This window comes from Octopus sinensis, linkage group LG11 (assembly GCF_006345805.1).
Source record: "Octopus sinensis linkage group LG11, ASM634580v1, whole genome shotgun sequence".
In the NCBI taxonomy this organism is placed as follows: Eukaryota; Metazoa; Mollusca; class Cephalopoda; order Octopoda; family Octopodidae; genus Octopus; species Octopus sinensis.
Window position 1 is genome coordinate 54,944,012 of NC_043007.1, and position 18,190 is coordinate 54,962,201.

At 35.0% G+C, this 18,190-nt stretch overlaps 1 protein-coding gene across 1 annotated transcript in view; it reads left to right on the forward strand.

Annotated features, from left to right (window-relative positions):
* Window positions 1–18,190, forward strand: part of LOC115217369 (nuclear export mediator factor NEMF) — a 139,622-nt gene that overhangs the window by 86,302 nt on the left and 35,130 nt on the right. Inside the window, exons 25-29 of the mRNA XM_029787042.2 lie at window positions 10,238–10,358; window positions 12,995–13,051; window positions 14,411–14,488; window positions 15,459–15,615; window positions 16,672–16,730. Of these exons, the coding sequence (XP_029642902.1) occupies window positions 10,238–10,358; window positions 12,995–13,051; window positions 14,411–14,488; window positions 15,459–15,615; window positions 16,672–16,730 (472 nt within the window). The remainder of the gene's footprint in view (window positions 1–10,237; window positions 10,359–12,994; window positions 13,052–14,410; window positions 14,489–15,458; window positions 15,616–16,671; window positions 16,731–18,190) is intronic.

An 18,190-nucleotide genomic window follows, 5' to 3' on the forward strand; every position in this document is an offset into this window, starting at 1 on the left:
GTGAATATATTGTGCAGCTCTATCATGCCTGTTGAGATACTCTGTAGGCGCAAGAAAACTGTACATGGAGACAACATGATCAATGGTCTCATTTTGTTGTTGACATACACGACATATTGGGGAGCTGCCATTTTTTAATATGTTGGCCTGGTAGTTCATTGTAGGTAGGCATTGATTTGGGCTGCTTTGAGAAACCCTTCTGTTTCTGATTTTAAGCCAGAAGCTATTTGCCATTGATGGGTAAGGGCTTTGTCAACATTGATATTACTTGCTCTCTTTGAGTATTTGCTAGAGGTTTTTCTTGCTATTTATCAGTCAGAATATCTAAGGCAGCAGTTTTAGCACAGGTTTTCATGTGCTTTGCTTTTTCTGCGCTTGTTTCTAGTGCATCTAATTCTGGAATTTGTTGTATTTGGAATTCACTTAGATATTCCTTTGCCTGTTTTGTTACTGAGTATGATGCTTGTTTTCATGTTTTGAGACAAGTTTTAACATCCAGTCCTCAGAGTTTTTCAGGTAGGTGTCTAGGCCAATTGTGGAAAATTTCATTGTTAATGCCAGTTGTAAAAGTTCACAACCTCCCTCTTTTCTTGGCAGATAAAGTCGTTCTATATCTGCCTTAGGGTGGTGCATTCTATGCATTGTCAACAGTTTGTGTATTTTTCTGTCAAGATTTCGTTTCAGTAATTGACCAGTTAATGATATTGAAACTGTAAGTCACAACTGGTATGGCTAAAGCATTGATTGCTTCCATCCTGTTTCTTGCATTCAGCTCTGTCTTGAGTATTGCTCTCACCCTGTGATAACATTCTCTTCTGATCCTTTCCCTTATCACTGAATGTTTGATTCCATCCCCTTCAATTACCCCTTGGTATTTGTAGCTCTCCACTAGTTCTAACTCTTTTATGACATTCTGCTGGTCAAGGTTAACATTAGATGTTTCTTTCATTTTACCTTTGATAGAGGTAGCTTTTACACATTTATCGAGGTCAAATTGCATCCTGATGTCATCACTGAATTGTTTAACAATCGCTAGTAAGCTCTGGAGTTGGTCATTTCTTTCAGAGCTTTAAATCATCCATGTAAATGAGATGATTTATATTTTCATCAAACATTTTGTTACCGTACTGTGCATCATTGAGCAATTTTGAGAGAGGTATTAAGGCTAGACAAAAGAGGAGTGGTGATAGTGAGTCACCCTGGAAAATGCCACATGAAATTCTTACATCTCCAGCATTTAGAGATTCATTGCCACTGTTCAAAGTCAGTGTAGTTCTCCATGATCTCATAGTTACAGACAAAAGTTTCGCAGAGTAGGCGCTATTTTATACATTTCCAGGCATTTCTTAATCCAACTATGTGGTAGGCTATCAAAAGTTTTTTTATAGTCTATCCAGGCTATTGACAAGGTTTTGTGCCATTTGTGACAATCTTCTAAGATCAAGTTATTGATGAGTAGCTGATCTTTACAACCATAAGATCCATGTTTACATCCTTTTTGCTCATAAGGGAATATGCTACTTTCTATTAAGAAACTATAGGTATATTCAATCAGGACAGATGTTAGCGTTTTATACATTGTTGTTAAGCAGGTTATGGGTCAATAATTTTTTGGTTCATTTGTTTTTTCATTTTTTGGAAGTAGAAATGTTAAACCATTAACTAGCCAAGAGGGGATCATACTGAGATGTTGCAAAACATCGTGGTAAAGTTTTGTTAGCAGTTCATGGCTCTTTGGGAAGGTATTCAATCAGAAGTTAAGAATTTTATTTTTTCCTGGAGACTTCCATTTGCTTGACCTCCTGAGAGCAGATATCATATCTTCTACCTTGACACCCTCCCACTTTTGCTCCTCTAAGAAGTCTAAGTCTAGATATTCTATCAATCCAATTCTATCAATATTCTATCAATCCAATATTCTATCAATCATTGTGTGTTTTTTCTTCTCAAATTTTATTCCCAAATTCTTGCACTTCTTCTTTTGATAGGACAGTCTTTACTGTAACTGGTATCTTCCCTATCTTCCTGTAAAATTTTTTGAGGTTATTTTTGAACATGTCCTTGAAGAATTTAATGTGCTTTTCATACCTTGCTATGTGGGCAGCTTTAGCACATACCTTTTGCTTAATGGTTTCTATGGTGGTATCAATGTCAAATATGGTCTTCATATTATATTTTTCTTTATTTTTCGGGTTTTTGTAGGTTTGATAGTCTTGTTAAACTTAAAGTTTTTCAAACATTCTATGTCAGACCTAAGCAGCTTAATTTGGTGTTGAATACGCTCTTGCCAAGAAGGCCTTTTGTGGGAATGTTGTTGTTTTCTAATCTTTTCACCACATAGAGTCATTGAGATTTTCGTGGATGCATAGAACAGGTGGTTGAGATCTGTAATATCAACATCATTAGTTGAAATTATATCCTTAAGTGCGAGGCGGATTTTACCAATTATTTTCAGGTTTTGGTTAGAATTGCGAATTTATGGGAGAATATCGTGTTCATTCATGCTGGTTTCTTTAATTTTCAGCCATTCAACCATGATTTGATTTTTTAGATCATGTAGTTCTGCTGGGTCAATTTGTGTGTGACTTCCTTCATCTATTTGATTTTCATCTGCTTTAGTGTTTATGGTTGGTTCAGAGAGTATTTCACTTTGTCTATCAGTTACATTAACTCTTTCAATCATTACTGCATTTTCATCAGCCCTGTAGTATCTCCTTTAGCTGCAGTTTCGTTCTTTTTGTCCCTTACTGCTTGTTTAATTTGGTCAATCTCTACTTCAGTTAGTAATTTTTTTTCATAATGTTTCTACTGATGTTGGCAAGTTTGTTACTGTCTATGTAGGGTCTTACTTCAAGGTGTTTCTGTCTCCAGTTTGAATAGGTTTGTACAGTATTAGATTTATTTTTGGGGAAATATATAGCACGGTAGAAGGCCATAAGAACTTCTTTATTATCTTCCTGAGACCATTTTTCATTCTTTTTCTTTTGGTTGTTTGATGACGAGCATGGATGGCCATCTGTTGGAATATTCCAGTTATGGGGTACTTCCAGCTCCTGTGTGTCAGGAAGATTTGGACCAGTAGCTGATTTCTCATATTGAATCAGGTTCCTCATTTGAGTACATGGCCTTTTGTAATCTGGTCGATGACAATTCCGGTTTGTATTTTGCTTTTTTAACAGTGAGGCATGACAAGCTTCGACGTTGATATTAGGAGACAGATCTGTCTGTTTAGGGTTAATTTTTTGAGATAACTCTGTCTTCGAGTTCTCTGCATGTAAACATTGCTCGTAACATAGCTTCTTAAGGCTAACAGATCTATATCGAGTACGTGGCCCTTTGTGATCCGGTTAACTGGTTTGTAATTTGCTATGTTATCATTGAGGCATGATGGGCTTTGACATTAGGAGATGGATTTGTGTGTTTAGGGTCAATTTTCTTGACACAACACCGTTACCAAGTTCTCTGCATGTAAACATTGCTTGTACCGTAGTTTCTTAAAACTAACAGATCTATATTCGTCTGTATTTTTTTTGTTGATAGGTTTATCTCCGAGCATAGTTTTTTGTGGCGTTTTTAAAGTTATGAATGGTTCACTCTGTCTGTGTTAGTTCGAAAAATAAAAAATAAAATAAAAAAAAATTGTTTTTGGTTTTTGCTTCGTTTGTGACATGTGTTCTCATGTGTGAATGTGTGTCCTGTAAATTTCATGTAGTTGTGTAAACATTGAGATGTATGTGTAGTCCTATGGGTATCAAAATGTATATATGATTGTGTAGACATTCGAGTGTATGCGTAATTATTCAATTTATGTACTTACAGTTTTGTTCCATTTCTATTTTATAAATTGTAAACTCTCCGATGTCGACTTCATGTGTGTGTTTCACACATATTTCACTGAGATATCATGCATAGGAGAAACTGTGCTTTGTATGGCAGTAAAATTTGGTTTTTTTTTCTTTTATTTTCATTAAAAGACCGCTTCCTTCAAGTCTTCCACAGGTTCCTTTATCTAATTCCATCAATGTTATTGGATTAGATTTGTTTTTGAATGGGGAGCCCAGTGTAGCATGTCCATGTTGTTATTCAGTGCGGGGCTATTCTTTCTTGTTGTTGTTATTATCGCCTCTAGCTAATTTTATATTGTTCTTATTTAATCTAGCTATGATGGTATCCATATTGGAAGAGTAGAATATGAGATTCTCACTGTCTTATGCGAAAAGATTCTGTTATATCTATGGAAAGTAGAGAAGTTTTTTTCTAAGATAGCCATAAATTTTGTATATATGTTTGTGGATATGGCACAGTTGTAAGGGATATTGAACCAGATGAAGTTCTTACTTTCAAACTTATGGCGTAAGTAAGGGTGGGATCTACCTGTTCTATCATTGCTCCCTAGAATTGTGACTTGATTATTAGGTATGTTCCTATTTCCAGTAGTTTTCATATCTATGTAGGGAGGAGTAACCAATACTTTCTCATCATTACTTTTATTATCTGACCTAAGTTTCGTTCCAGTTTTAGCATCCAGTTTCCTGTTGATGCTTATTCTATTATTATTATTCAAATTGTTGGGTTTGTTGAATGTTTTTCCATTTGGTATTTTTTCACAACTAAGTAAATTAGTAGTCTCTCTATTACTCAAACTCTCATTATTAGAAGGTGCTAAACTTTCAGGACTAAGTGAAGTAATTTCCTGGTCATATCCTGCCTTAGACAAAGCAAAATTGTAGTGATAGGAATGGGTATTAAAAATATCATTATTTGCTGATAATTTTGTAATTCTCCTAGAAATACTTTTAACTACCGATTTTAACACATTGGGGGTGGGGGGTGATTTGATAATTTGCTCACATATCTTGTAACTTCACCTGGTTTCCTATAGGGGTAGTATAATCCTAATGTCTAAAGTAGTATCTAAAAAATTTACTACCTTTGTGCCATATTCATACGTAATACCTAAGTTAAAGTTTTCAAAAAATTTTCTAATTCTTTTTCTCATTCTTTCTATGACTGATTTGTTGTTGCTAGGGATGAAAAAAGAGCATCATCTCTATAAAAACCGCCCTGTAATTCAGGGATTTCCCTATTGAGGCACCTTAAAAGATATGCACCAACTAGATTAGTGATCTCGGCTGAATCACTTGAGCCCATAGCTGTATCAAAATTTTTATGGGTATCAGACCTAGTCCAAAGCTTACCCTCCAATTCTATGATACTCCTAGCTAAAAGAGAGAGGTTTGTTGAGAAGAATAAGGGATATACTGGAATAATAACTGTAAATTAATTCTATTTATTTATTTATTATTTATTTATGCAACTGAGGATAGCTCTACATTTAAATTGATGTAATGATTGCATTGTTCAATTAAATGGAGTCGCTTGAAACAATCGTACTGCATCACTTTTGGATATCTTGTTTTTTCTTATTTTGAATATATATCATCATCATCATCATCGTTTAACGTCCGCTTTCCGCGCTAGCACGGGTTGGACGGTTCGACCGGGTCTGGGAAGCCAGGGGCCGCTCCAGGCTCCAGTCTGAATCTGGCAGAGTTTCTACGGCTGGATGCCCTTCCTAATGCCAACCACTCCGTGAGTGGATTGGGTGCTTTTTACGTGCCACCTGCACAGGGGCCGGAGGGTCCGGCATCGTCACGATCGGTTCGAGCATTTTAACGTGTCAGCGGCACGGGGGCAACGAGGTCCGGGGTACTTTGGGGGATCGGGGTACTTTGGGGATCCAGGGTACTTTGGGGATCCGGGGTACTTAGAATGGGTAGATATATATATATATATATATATATATATATATATACACACATATATATATATATATGTATGTGTATATGTATATATGTTTATGTATAAATATAAAAATATATAAAAGGAACAAAAATACTGGAGATTCAGTATACACCACATGGCAAAATTATGAGTTGTGTATATATATGTGTGTGTGTGTGTGTGTGTGTGCGTACGCATGTGTGTGTGTGTGCGTACGCGTGTGTGTGTGTATATATATATATATATATATGTATGTATGTATATATATGTATATTTATAAAAAGTGTAGGTTGCATACGAGTGGGTATATATTTATAAAAAAGAAATTTGAAAACGACACTATATAAGACAAATTTTAATTTTCTTAGAGATTTTATATGTTTCGGTTCTTCTTGAAAAAACTAACCTTATCAAAGATATTTTTAAAAGTGTAATAAAAAAGGTCATAACTGTTTCTTACTAGTCTCAACAGAGTCCACGTGGTGGTGTTTTGTTGGGGGAAGCATAATGGCTGTCTTGTGTGTTGACTAGAATCATTGGCTGTAATCGCAAAAGTGACCATTGGCTGTAATAGCAGTAGTAGCAGAAACCGTTGTTCGTCGTAGTAGTAGTAGTAGTAGTAGTAGTAGTGACCATGATGGTGGTGGTTGTAGAAGTTGTAGAAGAAGTTCATTGGCTGTAGTAGTAGTAGTAGCAGCAGCAGTGGAAATGACCGTTGGCTGTAATAGCAGCTGTAGAAGAGACTGTTGGTCGTAGTAGTATTTGTAGTGACCGTGGTGGTTGGAGTTGTAGTAGTAGTTCATTGGCTATAGTAGTAGTAGTAGTAGAAGTGGGAGTGATCATTGGTTATAATAGCAGCAGTAGCAGCGACCGTTGTTTGCAGTAGTAGTAGTGATCGTGGTGGTAGTGGTGGTTGGAGTTGTAGCATTCCTTTTTTCTTTTTGGATAACCAATATATGGTTTTATTGTTCCTGGCCCAGAGTGTTTAAACTTAGTCCGGATTTTCTAATGAAATGGAGTTCTTTGTTATGTCATTGAGTGAAAATGACGTTGTTATTGACTTGGTAAAGTGGGAAAGTTGTGAATTTTGGATCTTTATTTGATGCACATTTGTCTACGTGGCTGCTGACAGATATTTTCCTGTATTCAGAATTCCTAATTTGGAATTTATGTACAGCTATCCTTTTTCGTAGGCTGCTTTTTGTATAGCCAATATATTGCCTATTGCACCCTGCACATGTTATCATGTAAATTAAGTTTTCCAATGCACAGGTGAAGTTTGTTCTGATGTTAAAATGATGGCATTGTTCTAATGTGTATTCTGAACCTTCTATTAAGATGACACAGATCCCGCAGTTGGGCTTTCCACATTTTTTAACTGTTGATTTTGTGGTTGTTATTGGGTGCAGTTTAGCCTGGGTTAAAATCGTCTTTAAGGATTTTGGTTGCTGTTTACTTTTTATGATGGTGTATGTTTGGAGGATTCGGTTCATCTTTGGGTCTCCCTTGAGTAGGGCTGTGCTTTGGAGTATGGTGTTGAAGGCCTCATTGTTAAGTGGGTTGTGTGTAGAGATATAGGGTAGGGTTTTTCTTCCTTTTTTGGTTTTAGTTGTCTCAGGTCTTCTGTATTTAATTTAAGTGCTTGTTGGATTGTATTGTCTATTAGAGGTTATGGATAATTCTGTGTAGTTCTGAGTTCCTGGAGACGTGTGTTTTGGGTGTTTGTATCTGATACTATGGTGCAAATCCTTCTGGCTAAACAGAAAGGGATAGTCATTCTTGTGTGTCTTGGGTGGCATGAGTCAAATGGTAGGTATTGCTTTGAGTCTCTCGGTTTATAATAGATATCTGACTCTATTTTGTTGCCGACTTTCTTAATGAGGATGTCTACAAATGGTAGTTTTCTTGGTTATGTTCTATCGTGAATTGAATATTTTCATTAATTCCATTTAGTAGTATTTTAAATTCCTCAAGTTTTTCTATATTTTCATCCCAGAGGATGAAGCAGTTGTCGATATATCTTTTCCAGTTGTTCTGGATATAGGTGGAGAAAGAGTTTCCATATTTCTCGAGTGTTTTTTGGTAAAGTATTATTTCGAGGTAGCCCATTACTAGGTTGGCAAAAGAAGGCACAGTACGTGTACCCATGGCTGTTCCCGATCTTTGTCTGTAGTCATTATTAAATATAAAGTAATTGTTTTCTAAGATAAATCTCAGTCCTTCTATTATGAGTTCTTTATTTATGTGAGTTGAAAAGTGATTGCTTCTATTCCTAGGGTGTGGGGGATGTTTGAATAAAGGTTAATTACGTTGAAGGATACTTGCGGGGTTTTCTCATTGACTGTTTTTGGAAGGTGGTTAAGCATGTCTATATTGTCTCTTATGTAGCTTTTGATGTGCTTAAGGAAAGGTTTCAGAAGTGTGTCTAAGAAGTTACTGAGGTGGTGAGTTTCGCATGCTGGGCCTGCTATTATCAGTCAAAGTTTAAGATCATTCGGTGAGGGGATTTTGATGATTATGTCAGTAGTTTTTTTTGCATGTTTCACTAATTATTTGGCTTTTGTGGACTTTAGGGATACTGTAGAATAAACTTGATTTGCACTTGAAGTTGGTGATGTAATCGTACTCCTTGTCTGTGAGTCCTTCTCGGTATGAGTTGATTAATGTCCTGAGGTTATTCATTATTTTTGGTTGATTATAATGTTGGGTCCTTTCATACTATGTCTCATCTCTTAATAAGGATAGTACTAAATTTTTATAATCATTTGTATTCATTAATACTACCGTGTTGCCCTTATCTGCCTTCTTGATTGTTATGGTTTTATCCTCTCTTAGATTGATGAGGTCATTCATTCTCTTTTGTTGAAGTTTGGTCTGTATTTTTGCTTATTGGTGAGTTGAAAAGGGAAATTGGTTATGTGGTCACAAAAGTGGTCTAAGGCTTTATTCTTTCCCTTGGTAGGGGTGTAGTCACTGTTGTTTCTAGCTATTGATTCGTCATCTATTTGTTTGCCATCAAATTCCTTGGCAAGTCTTAATTTCCTACAAAATTCTGAAATAACATCTTTCATTTCATAGTAATTTGGACGTTGTGGGGTTGGGTTAAATTTAAGTCCTTTGGATAGTATGCTTATTTCGTTAGGTGTAAGGTCTATATTTTTACTCCACTCTAAATGCTTTGGAACATTTGGTTCTTGAAAGTAGTGGTTTTCTGATTGCAGCCATCCCGTGAAATCTGGCTGGCTTTGTGCAGCTCTCGGCAAACATTTTTGTAGAAACTGGGTTCTCGAGGTGGTCATTAAGCTCTGCAGTAATTTTGGGAGCTGTACTTTTGTGATCCTTTCTAACAATTCGCATGTGTCTGACGGTCCCTATCTGTAAGTTTTGGTCTTCTTCCAGAGTTTTGTTTCGATGAGGAGGTTTTTTTCCCTCTTTCTCAAAGGCTGTCATTACTTTTGAGACAGTAATTCTTGATACACCAAACATTTCGGCTGTTTTCATTATGCTTGTGCCTGCCATACGAGCATCAACAATTTGACCTCTTTGAATGTCTGATAGATCTGTCATTTTAATGAATTTTAATTACCTTTTTCTGATGATATTTGAAAAGAAGCAGCAATTTTAGCAAAACATATTAAGGAACACTAACAATAAATCAAAGACATAAAAATAAACAAGCTTTTGACAGTTTTAGAGATGTTTTAAAATATAAATATATATATATATGAATATGTATGTATGAATATGTATGTATATATATATATATGTATATGTATATATATATGTATGTATGTATATATATGTATGTATATATATATATATATATGTATGTATATATATATGTGTGTATATATATATATATGTATATACATACATATGTCTATATATATGTATATATATATATATATTATATATATATATATATATATATATATATTATATATATATATATATATATATATATATATACACATATATATATATGTGTGTGTGTGTCTATATATTATTTTTTTTCTAGTTTCAGCTCAGAGCTGCGGCCATGCTGGCAATGACTTTATCTCTTATCTAAGAATTTAGTTTCTTCTTTGCTGAACACCTCCTTGATGGTGAATGCATTGATGACTCTGTACACCAATTCTTGTACAGAAGACTCGATAGCATTGACTGCATTGCAGTGTTAGTGGAGTATGAGGTTGATTTTGTTGAGTGTTTTTCTCCTGACATTTGATTTCTTCCTTATCTGTTTGGATGGTTTCGAAGTTTTCGGTTCTGTTGGTGATGGAACACAGCCACTTGGTATGATATTGGGCTTGTGTTTCAGATGATTAGGCTGAAGTCCAGTGGCGGCTTTCAGTGTTGTTTCAGTTGGTCCTTGTATATATATATAATTATTCTGATTGTGAGGTAAATATATATTTAGTCCAATTGTTTTTATATTCACTTTTATTTGCAGAGATTTACGCAAAAGTAAAAGGCAAGGTCACAACTCAGCTGAAATGATTGACCAGGAGAAAACTGAAGTCACATCTTCAACACAACTGAAAGAAGACCTTTGTGAGACCAACAGTGAAAATGTATGTGGAAACCTTCTTACTAGTTTTAAATAACAGTATATAGCTTAAATAAGAATTTGGGATTATGATCTCTTCAGAGAATATATATGTCTGAAGAATATGCTTCTAACTATAACAATGGGTACAACAGTAGTTCAATATTTGAACTGTAAAGTCCACTTGTTATGTGATTTAAATTCAGTTAGCCATAAAACTCCTTCTGTGAGGCTAAATATCTGTGAGTGTTAAGGTCCTATTGGTCATGAGATCAATCCTTACTTGGCATTACTGATGGTGTTAATTATAACTTGATAGGAGGTGATTGAAAGGGAGAATTTTACAGCTATATGTCATCATCATCATCATCATTTAATATCTGTTTTCCATGCTAACATGTGTTGCATGGTTTGGCAGGAGCTGGCTGGCTTGAGAGCTGTCTAGGTTCCAATTGTCTGTTTTGGCATGGTTTCTATAGCTGGATGCCCTTTCTAATGCCAATCACTTTACAGAGTCTGCTGGGTGCCTTTTACGTGACACTGGCACAGATGCATTCTATGTGGCACTTGCACAAGTGCATTCTGCATGGCACTGGCATGAGTGCATTTTATGTGGCACCAGGATATGAGAGCATTTTACATGGCACCAGTATAAGTGCATTTTATGTGGTTCCAGCACTTGCAAGACAAAGACCGCTCAGCTGGGAGAGTGAATGGGGTCATGGCCATAAAGAATGCCTTTATGGATGACTTCAATTTTACTTGATGTATCTTCTCAAGTATACCAATATCCACAAGATTTACTACAACTTAGATAGATAGCATTACATCTTATTGGCCCAGCTACATGTGACTTTGATTTTGATAAGACAGAAACATCCTACCTATTGTCAACATGTTAAAATTGATTTGATTTTATAGTCTCTATAATAGTTGGGTGCTACGTTTCTGAATGTTGCTATGAATTGACTTAGCATTCCTGCATTCAGGAGAATTGTGCATTCTGTTATATAACTAGGGAAGCTGGTTGCTAGATTATAGATATTGTAGTCATTAGTTCAAATCTTGCTGCACACAGTCATCATGTTCAACTTCAATAAAAGTCACATTACTTGCTTCGTCTACTTGATTGATAGTGTATACCACTGTTGATGTTTCCAACTTGATGATTAGCAGTTTTAAATACTAGTTTTAAATAACAGTATATAGCTTAAATAAGAATTTGGGATTATGATCTCTTCAGAGAATATATATGTCTGAAGAATATGCTTCTAACTATAACAATGGGTACAACAGTAGTTCAATATTTGAACTGTAAAGTCCACTTGTTATGTGATTTAAATTCAGTTAGCCATAAAACTCCTTCTGTGAGGCTAAATATCTGTGAGTGTTAAGGTCCTATTGGTATTATCCATGTAGCTGCAAAAGCATTCATTCCAGAAACAGATAATGTCCAGATTTATGAAAACATACAATTCATATTAACATTAAATATGAGATATGTAACTAGAAAATGTGTGTGTATGTGCTTTTCACTCTTTGCATGTAGAGTTGTGTGTTGTGTGACTGCAGTTATAACTCTAGCAAGAGAGCCACATCAGTAACATACATGTTTTCCCCACAACTAGTGAAGTATACCTGAACATAATACATATGAACAGTATCAACAGTCCTTTTGTATTGTACAGTCTCTTCTCTTGTACTCCAGTGTACATGTTCATTGTCAGTTGCTTCATTTCTGTGTTCAGTACCTTTGGTCTCAAAGTCAACGGTTGGACATGAAGTTCTAATTGGGTACTAATTCCATGGTAGACTTCCACCACTACTACATATTAATAGTTAATGATTGAAAACTGTGTTCTCAAATTTATAGTGATGATGTATGTGTATTTGTGGCATAGTGTAATGATGAAGACTAAGCTAATGGCCACAAAACGGTAGTATTTCCTACATTGCTATACATCAGTGTAAACATGTATCCCATACAAGACTTGATAATGTTTTTTTATCTTTTATCTTGCTTTAGTCATTAGACTGTAGCCATGCCTTCAGGAATTTTAGTCAAACTAATCGACCCCTGTATTTATTTTCTATTTAAGCCTGGTACTTATTCTATTGGTCTCTTTTGCTGAACTGCTAAATTTATGGGGATGTAAACACATCAACACCAGTTGTCAAGCAGTAGTGAGGGATTAGGCATGCTTCAATAATTGTGAGGACACACATGTATGTTACTCATGTGGATTGCTTGCTAGATTCTTTACTACACTCACACAGCACATGACTCTACCTGTAAAGAGTGGAAGGTCTATCAGTGTCTATCACTAAAACACTAAAGACAGAAAAAGTAGGAAAAAGAAGAGACAAAAAAACAGAATGAGAAGCATGAAACCTTCCTTAAAATAAACGGTACCTAAAATTCCTGAAATCATGGTTTGGGCCATTCGGAAGTTAAATGTCTTGGCCAGGAACACAGTGCATCACTCTGTTATTTTTGACCAAAGAATTCATATCATTATTAGCAAAATAGATGGAAGAATTAAACAAATACTTCTGTTAACTTTGAATGTTAGTATTGTTGTTGTAGACATACATTGATATTGTTGTTGACATATTAATTAACATGACTTTACTTTTAGTTTTATTTCTTTCTAATTTTAGCTACCATTAAGCACTGTTTCATCTGTGAAGCAAGAACCTTTAAAAAGAGGCAAAAGAGTAAGTTTTTATTTTGTTATTAGGTTGTTTGGTGATGCTGTGTGCTGTGATTTGGAGACAAAAAGTAGTTCAAACAGTCTTTTTAGGCCATCCTAGGTACAGAAAACAAAGTAGAAGGTTGTTTGGTGGAGTGAGATATGTTGATAATGGCTGCAAGAAAGGCCATTTTAATACTTTTAGGCTAGAAGTATTACCTCTCTCAGGAGTTGGTAAGTTTAGAGGAACAGAGCCAAATCCACAATGAAGTATTTGTAAAATGATTTTTGTTTCAGAGTGAATCAGTTTCTCTGTTTTACCAATAAATCTACTGAAGTAAGGATTATAGTATCATTTTATCATGATTTCAAATCCTACAATAATTGATGGTTTTTGACTTATTACCTATGAATTATATATTTGTGTGTAGCTAATATGAAATTCTTGCAGTTATTTATTTGGCCACTGAAGTATGTGAAGCTTCATGCATCTATGCTTTATTCTTGTGCAGCTGCTAAACAAAATATGTCTCATTTTAGTGCAGCTTCTGAACAAAATACAAGTGGTCCTTAGTATATGAAGCAAAGCCAAAATATTGTTCAAAACTAAAATGTAGTTGTCACCTGTGAAAATTGTAACATTGAAGAAGTGTTCAACTCCTGCAAGAACAGCAGTAGCTCACAGGACTTGAATCTATGACAAGTATTTTGTTGTGTATTTGGTTGGCATACTTAAATTCTATATGTCTTACTTTTCTTAGCTGTTAGAAATTGGTACAGTGTTGTTTTGAAATGTTAACTGTGATAGTCTGATAGTCAGCCCAGGGAAAATATTCTTCATCAATAGAAATGAAGCGAAGTTCTGGTCCATTGATATCATGTTCAGAGATTTACAGTTCATAAAACAACAGTAAAAACAGTAGTGTTGAAATTTAAATGCTTAAAGTATGCATTATCAAACTGCTAGCTTATAGGCTATGGATTTATTTGTCACTGCTTTCAGTTTGCAGCATCATTTTGTAAGATGCATTTCTCTGGTAAAAGTAACTTTCAGTAAACTAGCTGCTTATCTTGAGAAAGTTTTGTCTCATTTTCTTAGCATTATTTGTTGATTGAGAGAATTGATATCTCTTTTTTACAAAGTTTTAATATTCTGGTGTAAAAGACAGCAAAACAAATTTTTTTTTGTATGTGGGCTTGCTTTAATTCAGAAATAATCTGAAGGGAATAAACAATGGTTGATGTTGTGGCTGAATCTAAAGATTCAGCATTTGGTGACTCTACTGACAGTATTAATATTACTAATTGTTTGACATTGTGGTAGTTGCTGTTGATGGTGTGCTAAAGTTATATTCACAACTAAATCATTTTATTTTTCCCAAAGAACAAGTTGAAGAAGATAAAAGAGAAATACAAAGACCAGGATGAGGAAGAACGTCTCCTCTGTATGGAATTGCTTGCTGTAAGTCAATATTTATGGTTATTTATTGTCCTGTGTCTCATGATGCGTGTCAGCAGCATCATCACTTTTAGCATTTAATTACCATCAATTCAAATAGCTATGGGAAGCTGCTAGGGACTGTGGTCAAACTCTAGCTAGAGAGGGTTGCTACTGGAAGGATACATAAGTGGCAGCTGGATTTGACTCCTTGCCATACCTCTGGGAAGAATCAGAAGTGATTGTTGGAGAATTTCAACAACTTCACCAGCCCTGATTTCTGGCCTCTTTTATTCCCCCAATTGTAATCCTATGGATTGTTATGTGTGGGGTTTGGTTGAGAAAGACACCAACTGCTCAGCCTGCAACACGAAGACAGATCTGGTGACCAAGATCAAAGAGGTATTTGAAGACCTTCTCAAAGATACAGTACGGAAAGCATGCACTAGGTTCTGGATCTGTCTTGAGGCTATGGTGGAAGTTGAGGGTGCCTACTTTGAATAAACTGTTACCTCCCAGCCATAATCTAGTTGATATTTTTTGAATTTTAAAATACCCTTATTTTTGGATGGGATATTATTATTTTTTTTTTCCTTTTATGCAAACTGTCAAATTTAGTCCAAATACCCTGTACTGTTTCTACAATTATGTAAAGTATCCTTCCTTTTTTAAGATGGTACAGTGAAATTTCAGAGACATTTAGCTAGTATTACTAGCAGATCAAATGACCAGATAAGAGATTCTTAAATTGGTTGAGGGCAACAGTCATATCAAGTATCTCAAATATATCATATTTTATCACTTCTGAATGTACAAACTTGGTTTGTGCAATACTTGTAGTTATTATATCTTTTAAACTGGACATGCATATCCTAAGATGTAGTTCTGTTTCTAAAGCTGCATTTGTGTTGGCAGTGGAGAGTGTTGGTACACAGTTCTGTCATTGTCAGCCAATCAGAGAATTATATTTGTTTCCTGTTTCTCACATTAACAGTCTTCTGGTCCAGCTAAAGAAAGCAAGAAGAAGAAAAAACAGAAAGATAGTGCTCCAAAAACACAACAGAAATTGAGGGGTCATATTCCTGAGAAGTTGAAGATGTCCACTGAAAACCCTGTCATTAGGCAGACAGCTGAATTATCAGAGACCACAAGTAATTCACTCTTTTTCCTTAAGAAAGAAACTTTATATTTTCATTATTGAGGAGTACTTGTAGAATACAGTTAGATATGGCAGTGCTCCAGCATGGCTGTGGCCAATGACTGAAACAAGTAAAAGAATAAAAGAATGTAAATGACTAAAATGTTGAGGAATTTTAAAAGGCCTAATGTTTTATTTTAGTTACATAAATTTAAGTGGGCAAGACATATGTCTGGTTCTGGAGAAGACATCAGTCCTTCATAGATAACATTCCTATGTGATTTAGCAGCTTCTTTGATTCCAATTTGTTAGATGAATAGAAATATAGTGATTTAAATATATTGCTTTGTTACTAACAAATACGCCTGCAGTCTATATGAGCTTATGACCTGTGTTGTGGAAGTTAAATGCACATCAGCTACTCAATTGTTTCTTCCTAACTGTAGAGTGATAAGCTCCTGGAAAACTGAGTTTACAACCTGTTTTTAAATTGTGGCTGTCAGTCTTTTCATTTCACTCAAATCATTAAATAATTTGGTCATTAAAAAGTAAAAATAAAAATGAAGTTGATGTGGCAGAAATGTTTCTGTTGAATTACTACTGTTCCATACTGGGGAAACTGCAGTCTTTTATCATCTCTATGAAGCTTGATATTCTAAGATTGGCTCTTACTTTTCTATTTACATCTCCTTTGGTCTTACTGTTTGCATTTTCTCTACCTTCTACAACTTGCTTTGTTTATTGAATAAATCTACGATCATTTGAAGCCATGATCATCCTGTTTTTTTAGGGGTTTCTAGGGGTACATCATCTACTGTGTCCTTTGTTTAAGATGGTGGCTTTCATTTGAGAGTGATTTGTCTGTTACTTCTAGTAGGTCAAGCAGCTATGTGGAAGCTCTCTTGTTTTCTTGTGAAACCCTTTGTTACTTGTAGAGACAAAAGCTCCTGACAGTATTTTATTTCATATTTCATTTTATGTAATTTTTTTCAATAATATATTGTTTAAATAAATATTGTTTCCTTCAATTAAACCCATTTTTTCTCTTGTTTGTTTTCTTCTCTTTTAGATGAGACAAAAACAGATGAGATGAAAACAGTAAAGGAAAAATTACCAAATGATAACCAAGTGAGGGATTAATCATTTTTATGCTTTTCATTTTGATTCAGTTTAATAGATTTGATGAAAATCTTAAACTCTTTACCTTTTCCTTGTTTTAGTCATTGGAATGCGATCATGCTGGGCATCACCTTAAAGTGTTTAGGTGAACAAAAACAACATTAGTACTTATTTAATTTTAAGCATGGTACTTATTCTATTGGTCTCTTTCTGGTGAACTACTAAGTGACAGGGATGTAAACAAACCAATACTGATTACCAAGCAGTAGTTGTTGGTGGTGGTGGTGGGACACAGACACACAAGATGGGCTTCTTTCAGTTTCTGTCCACCAAATCATCTTACAAGGCTTTGGTTGGCCCAAAGCCATGGTAGTAGAAACTTACCCAAAGTGCCACAAAGAGAGACTGAACCCGGAACCATGTATTTGGGAAGTACACTTCTTACTACACAGCCATGCCTACATCTTTACACAGCCTGCATTAATGGAAATTTTATTTGCTAATTTGGAAGATTAGCTTTTATTATGATCTTTTAGCATGACCACACATTTGTAGCAATGTTAGAATTTTATTCCAAGGACAATTTTTATGCCTGTACATTCTGGGTCCTGCATGTACAAAAGAACAGTGGTTCTGTCTCTAGACTAATGTCTAGAGACAGTTATATTATTTAGTTGTTACATTTGATTTGAAAGTTGCATCAATATTCATTTTGTTTAACTTATCAAAAAAAAAAAAAACCTCAAAGAAAATAATCTGCCTCTTGGAAGACAGATGTGGCTGTGTGACAGGATGCTTATTTCCCAGCTACATGGTTCTGGGTTCTGTCCCACTGCACAATGCCTAGGGCAAATGTTTTCTACTATGGTCCCAAGTCAACCAAAGCCTTGTGAGTAAATCTTGTTGTCGTAAACTGAAAGAAGTGAACCCCAGAGTTTGGGGTTTAACTAGTAGTAAAGTTGAACAGCCATATTGATGTGGTGATTAACTTTACTTGTTAGTTTAGTTATTACTCTCATCTCTTATTGAGATTTTACAAATAGCTACTTTGCTTGTTGCAAATTAGTGACCGATAGTTACTTTGTTTACTATATATTGCTTGCTAGAGCAGATTCTGGCCATCTCTCTGGTGACCAGGTGTTTGTGACTGAGGGTGAGAAAAGTAGCTCAAAACTGAATTGGTCTTACAATCCTGTTATCTGCTGGAGGGTGGTAGGGCTTTGCTCTTTTGCTCGCAATATATATATGTACAGGGTGCAATGCTGCACCTATAATCAGCTGGCAGAAGATCTACCTGGGGGTCATGTAATAGTAACATTGAATAGCTATACTGATGTGGTGATTAGCTTTACTGTTAGTATAGTTACTACTCTCACCTCTTATTGAGATTTTACAAATATATATATATATATATATATATATATATATAATATATATATATATATATATATATATATATATAATATATA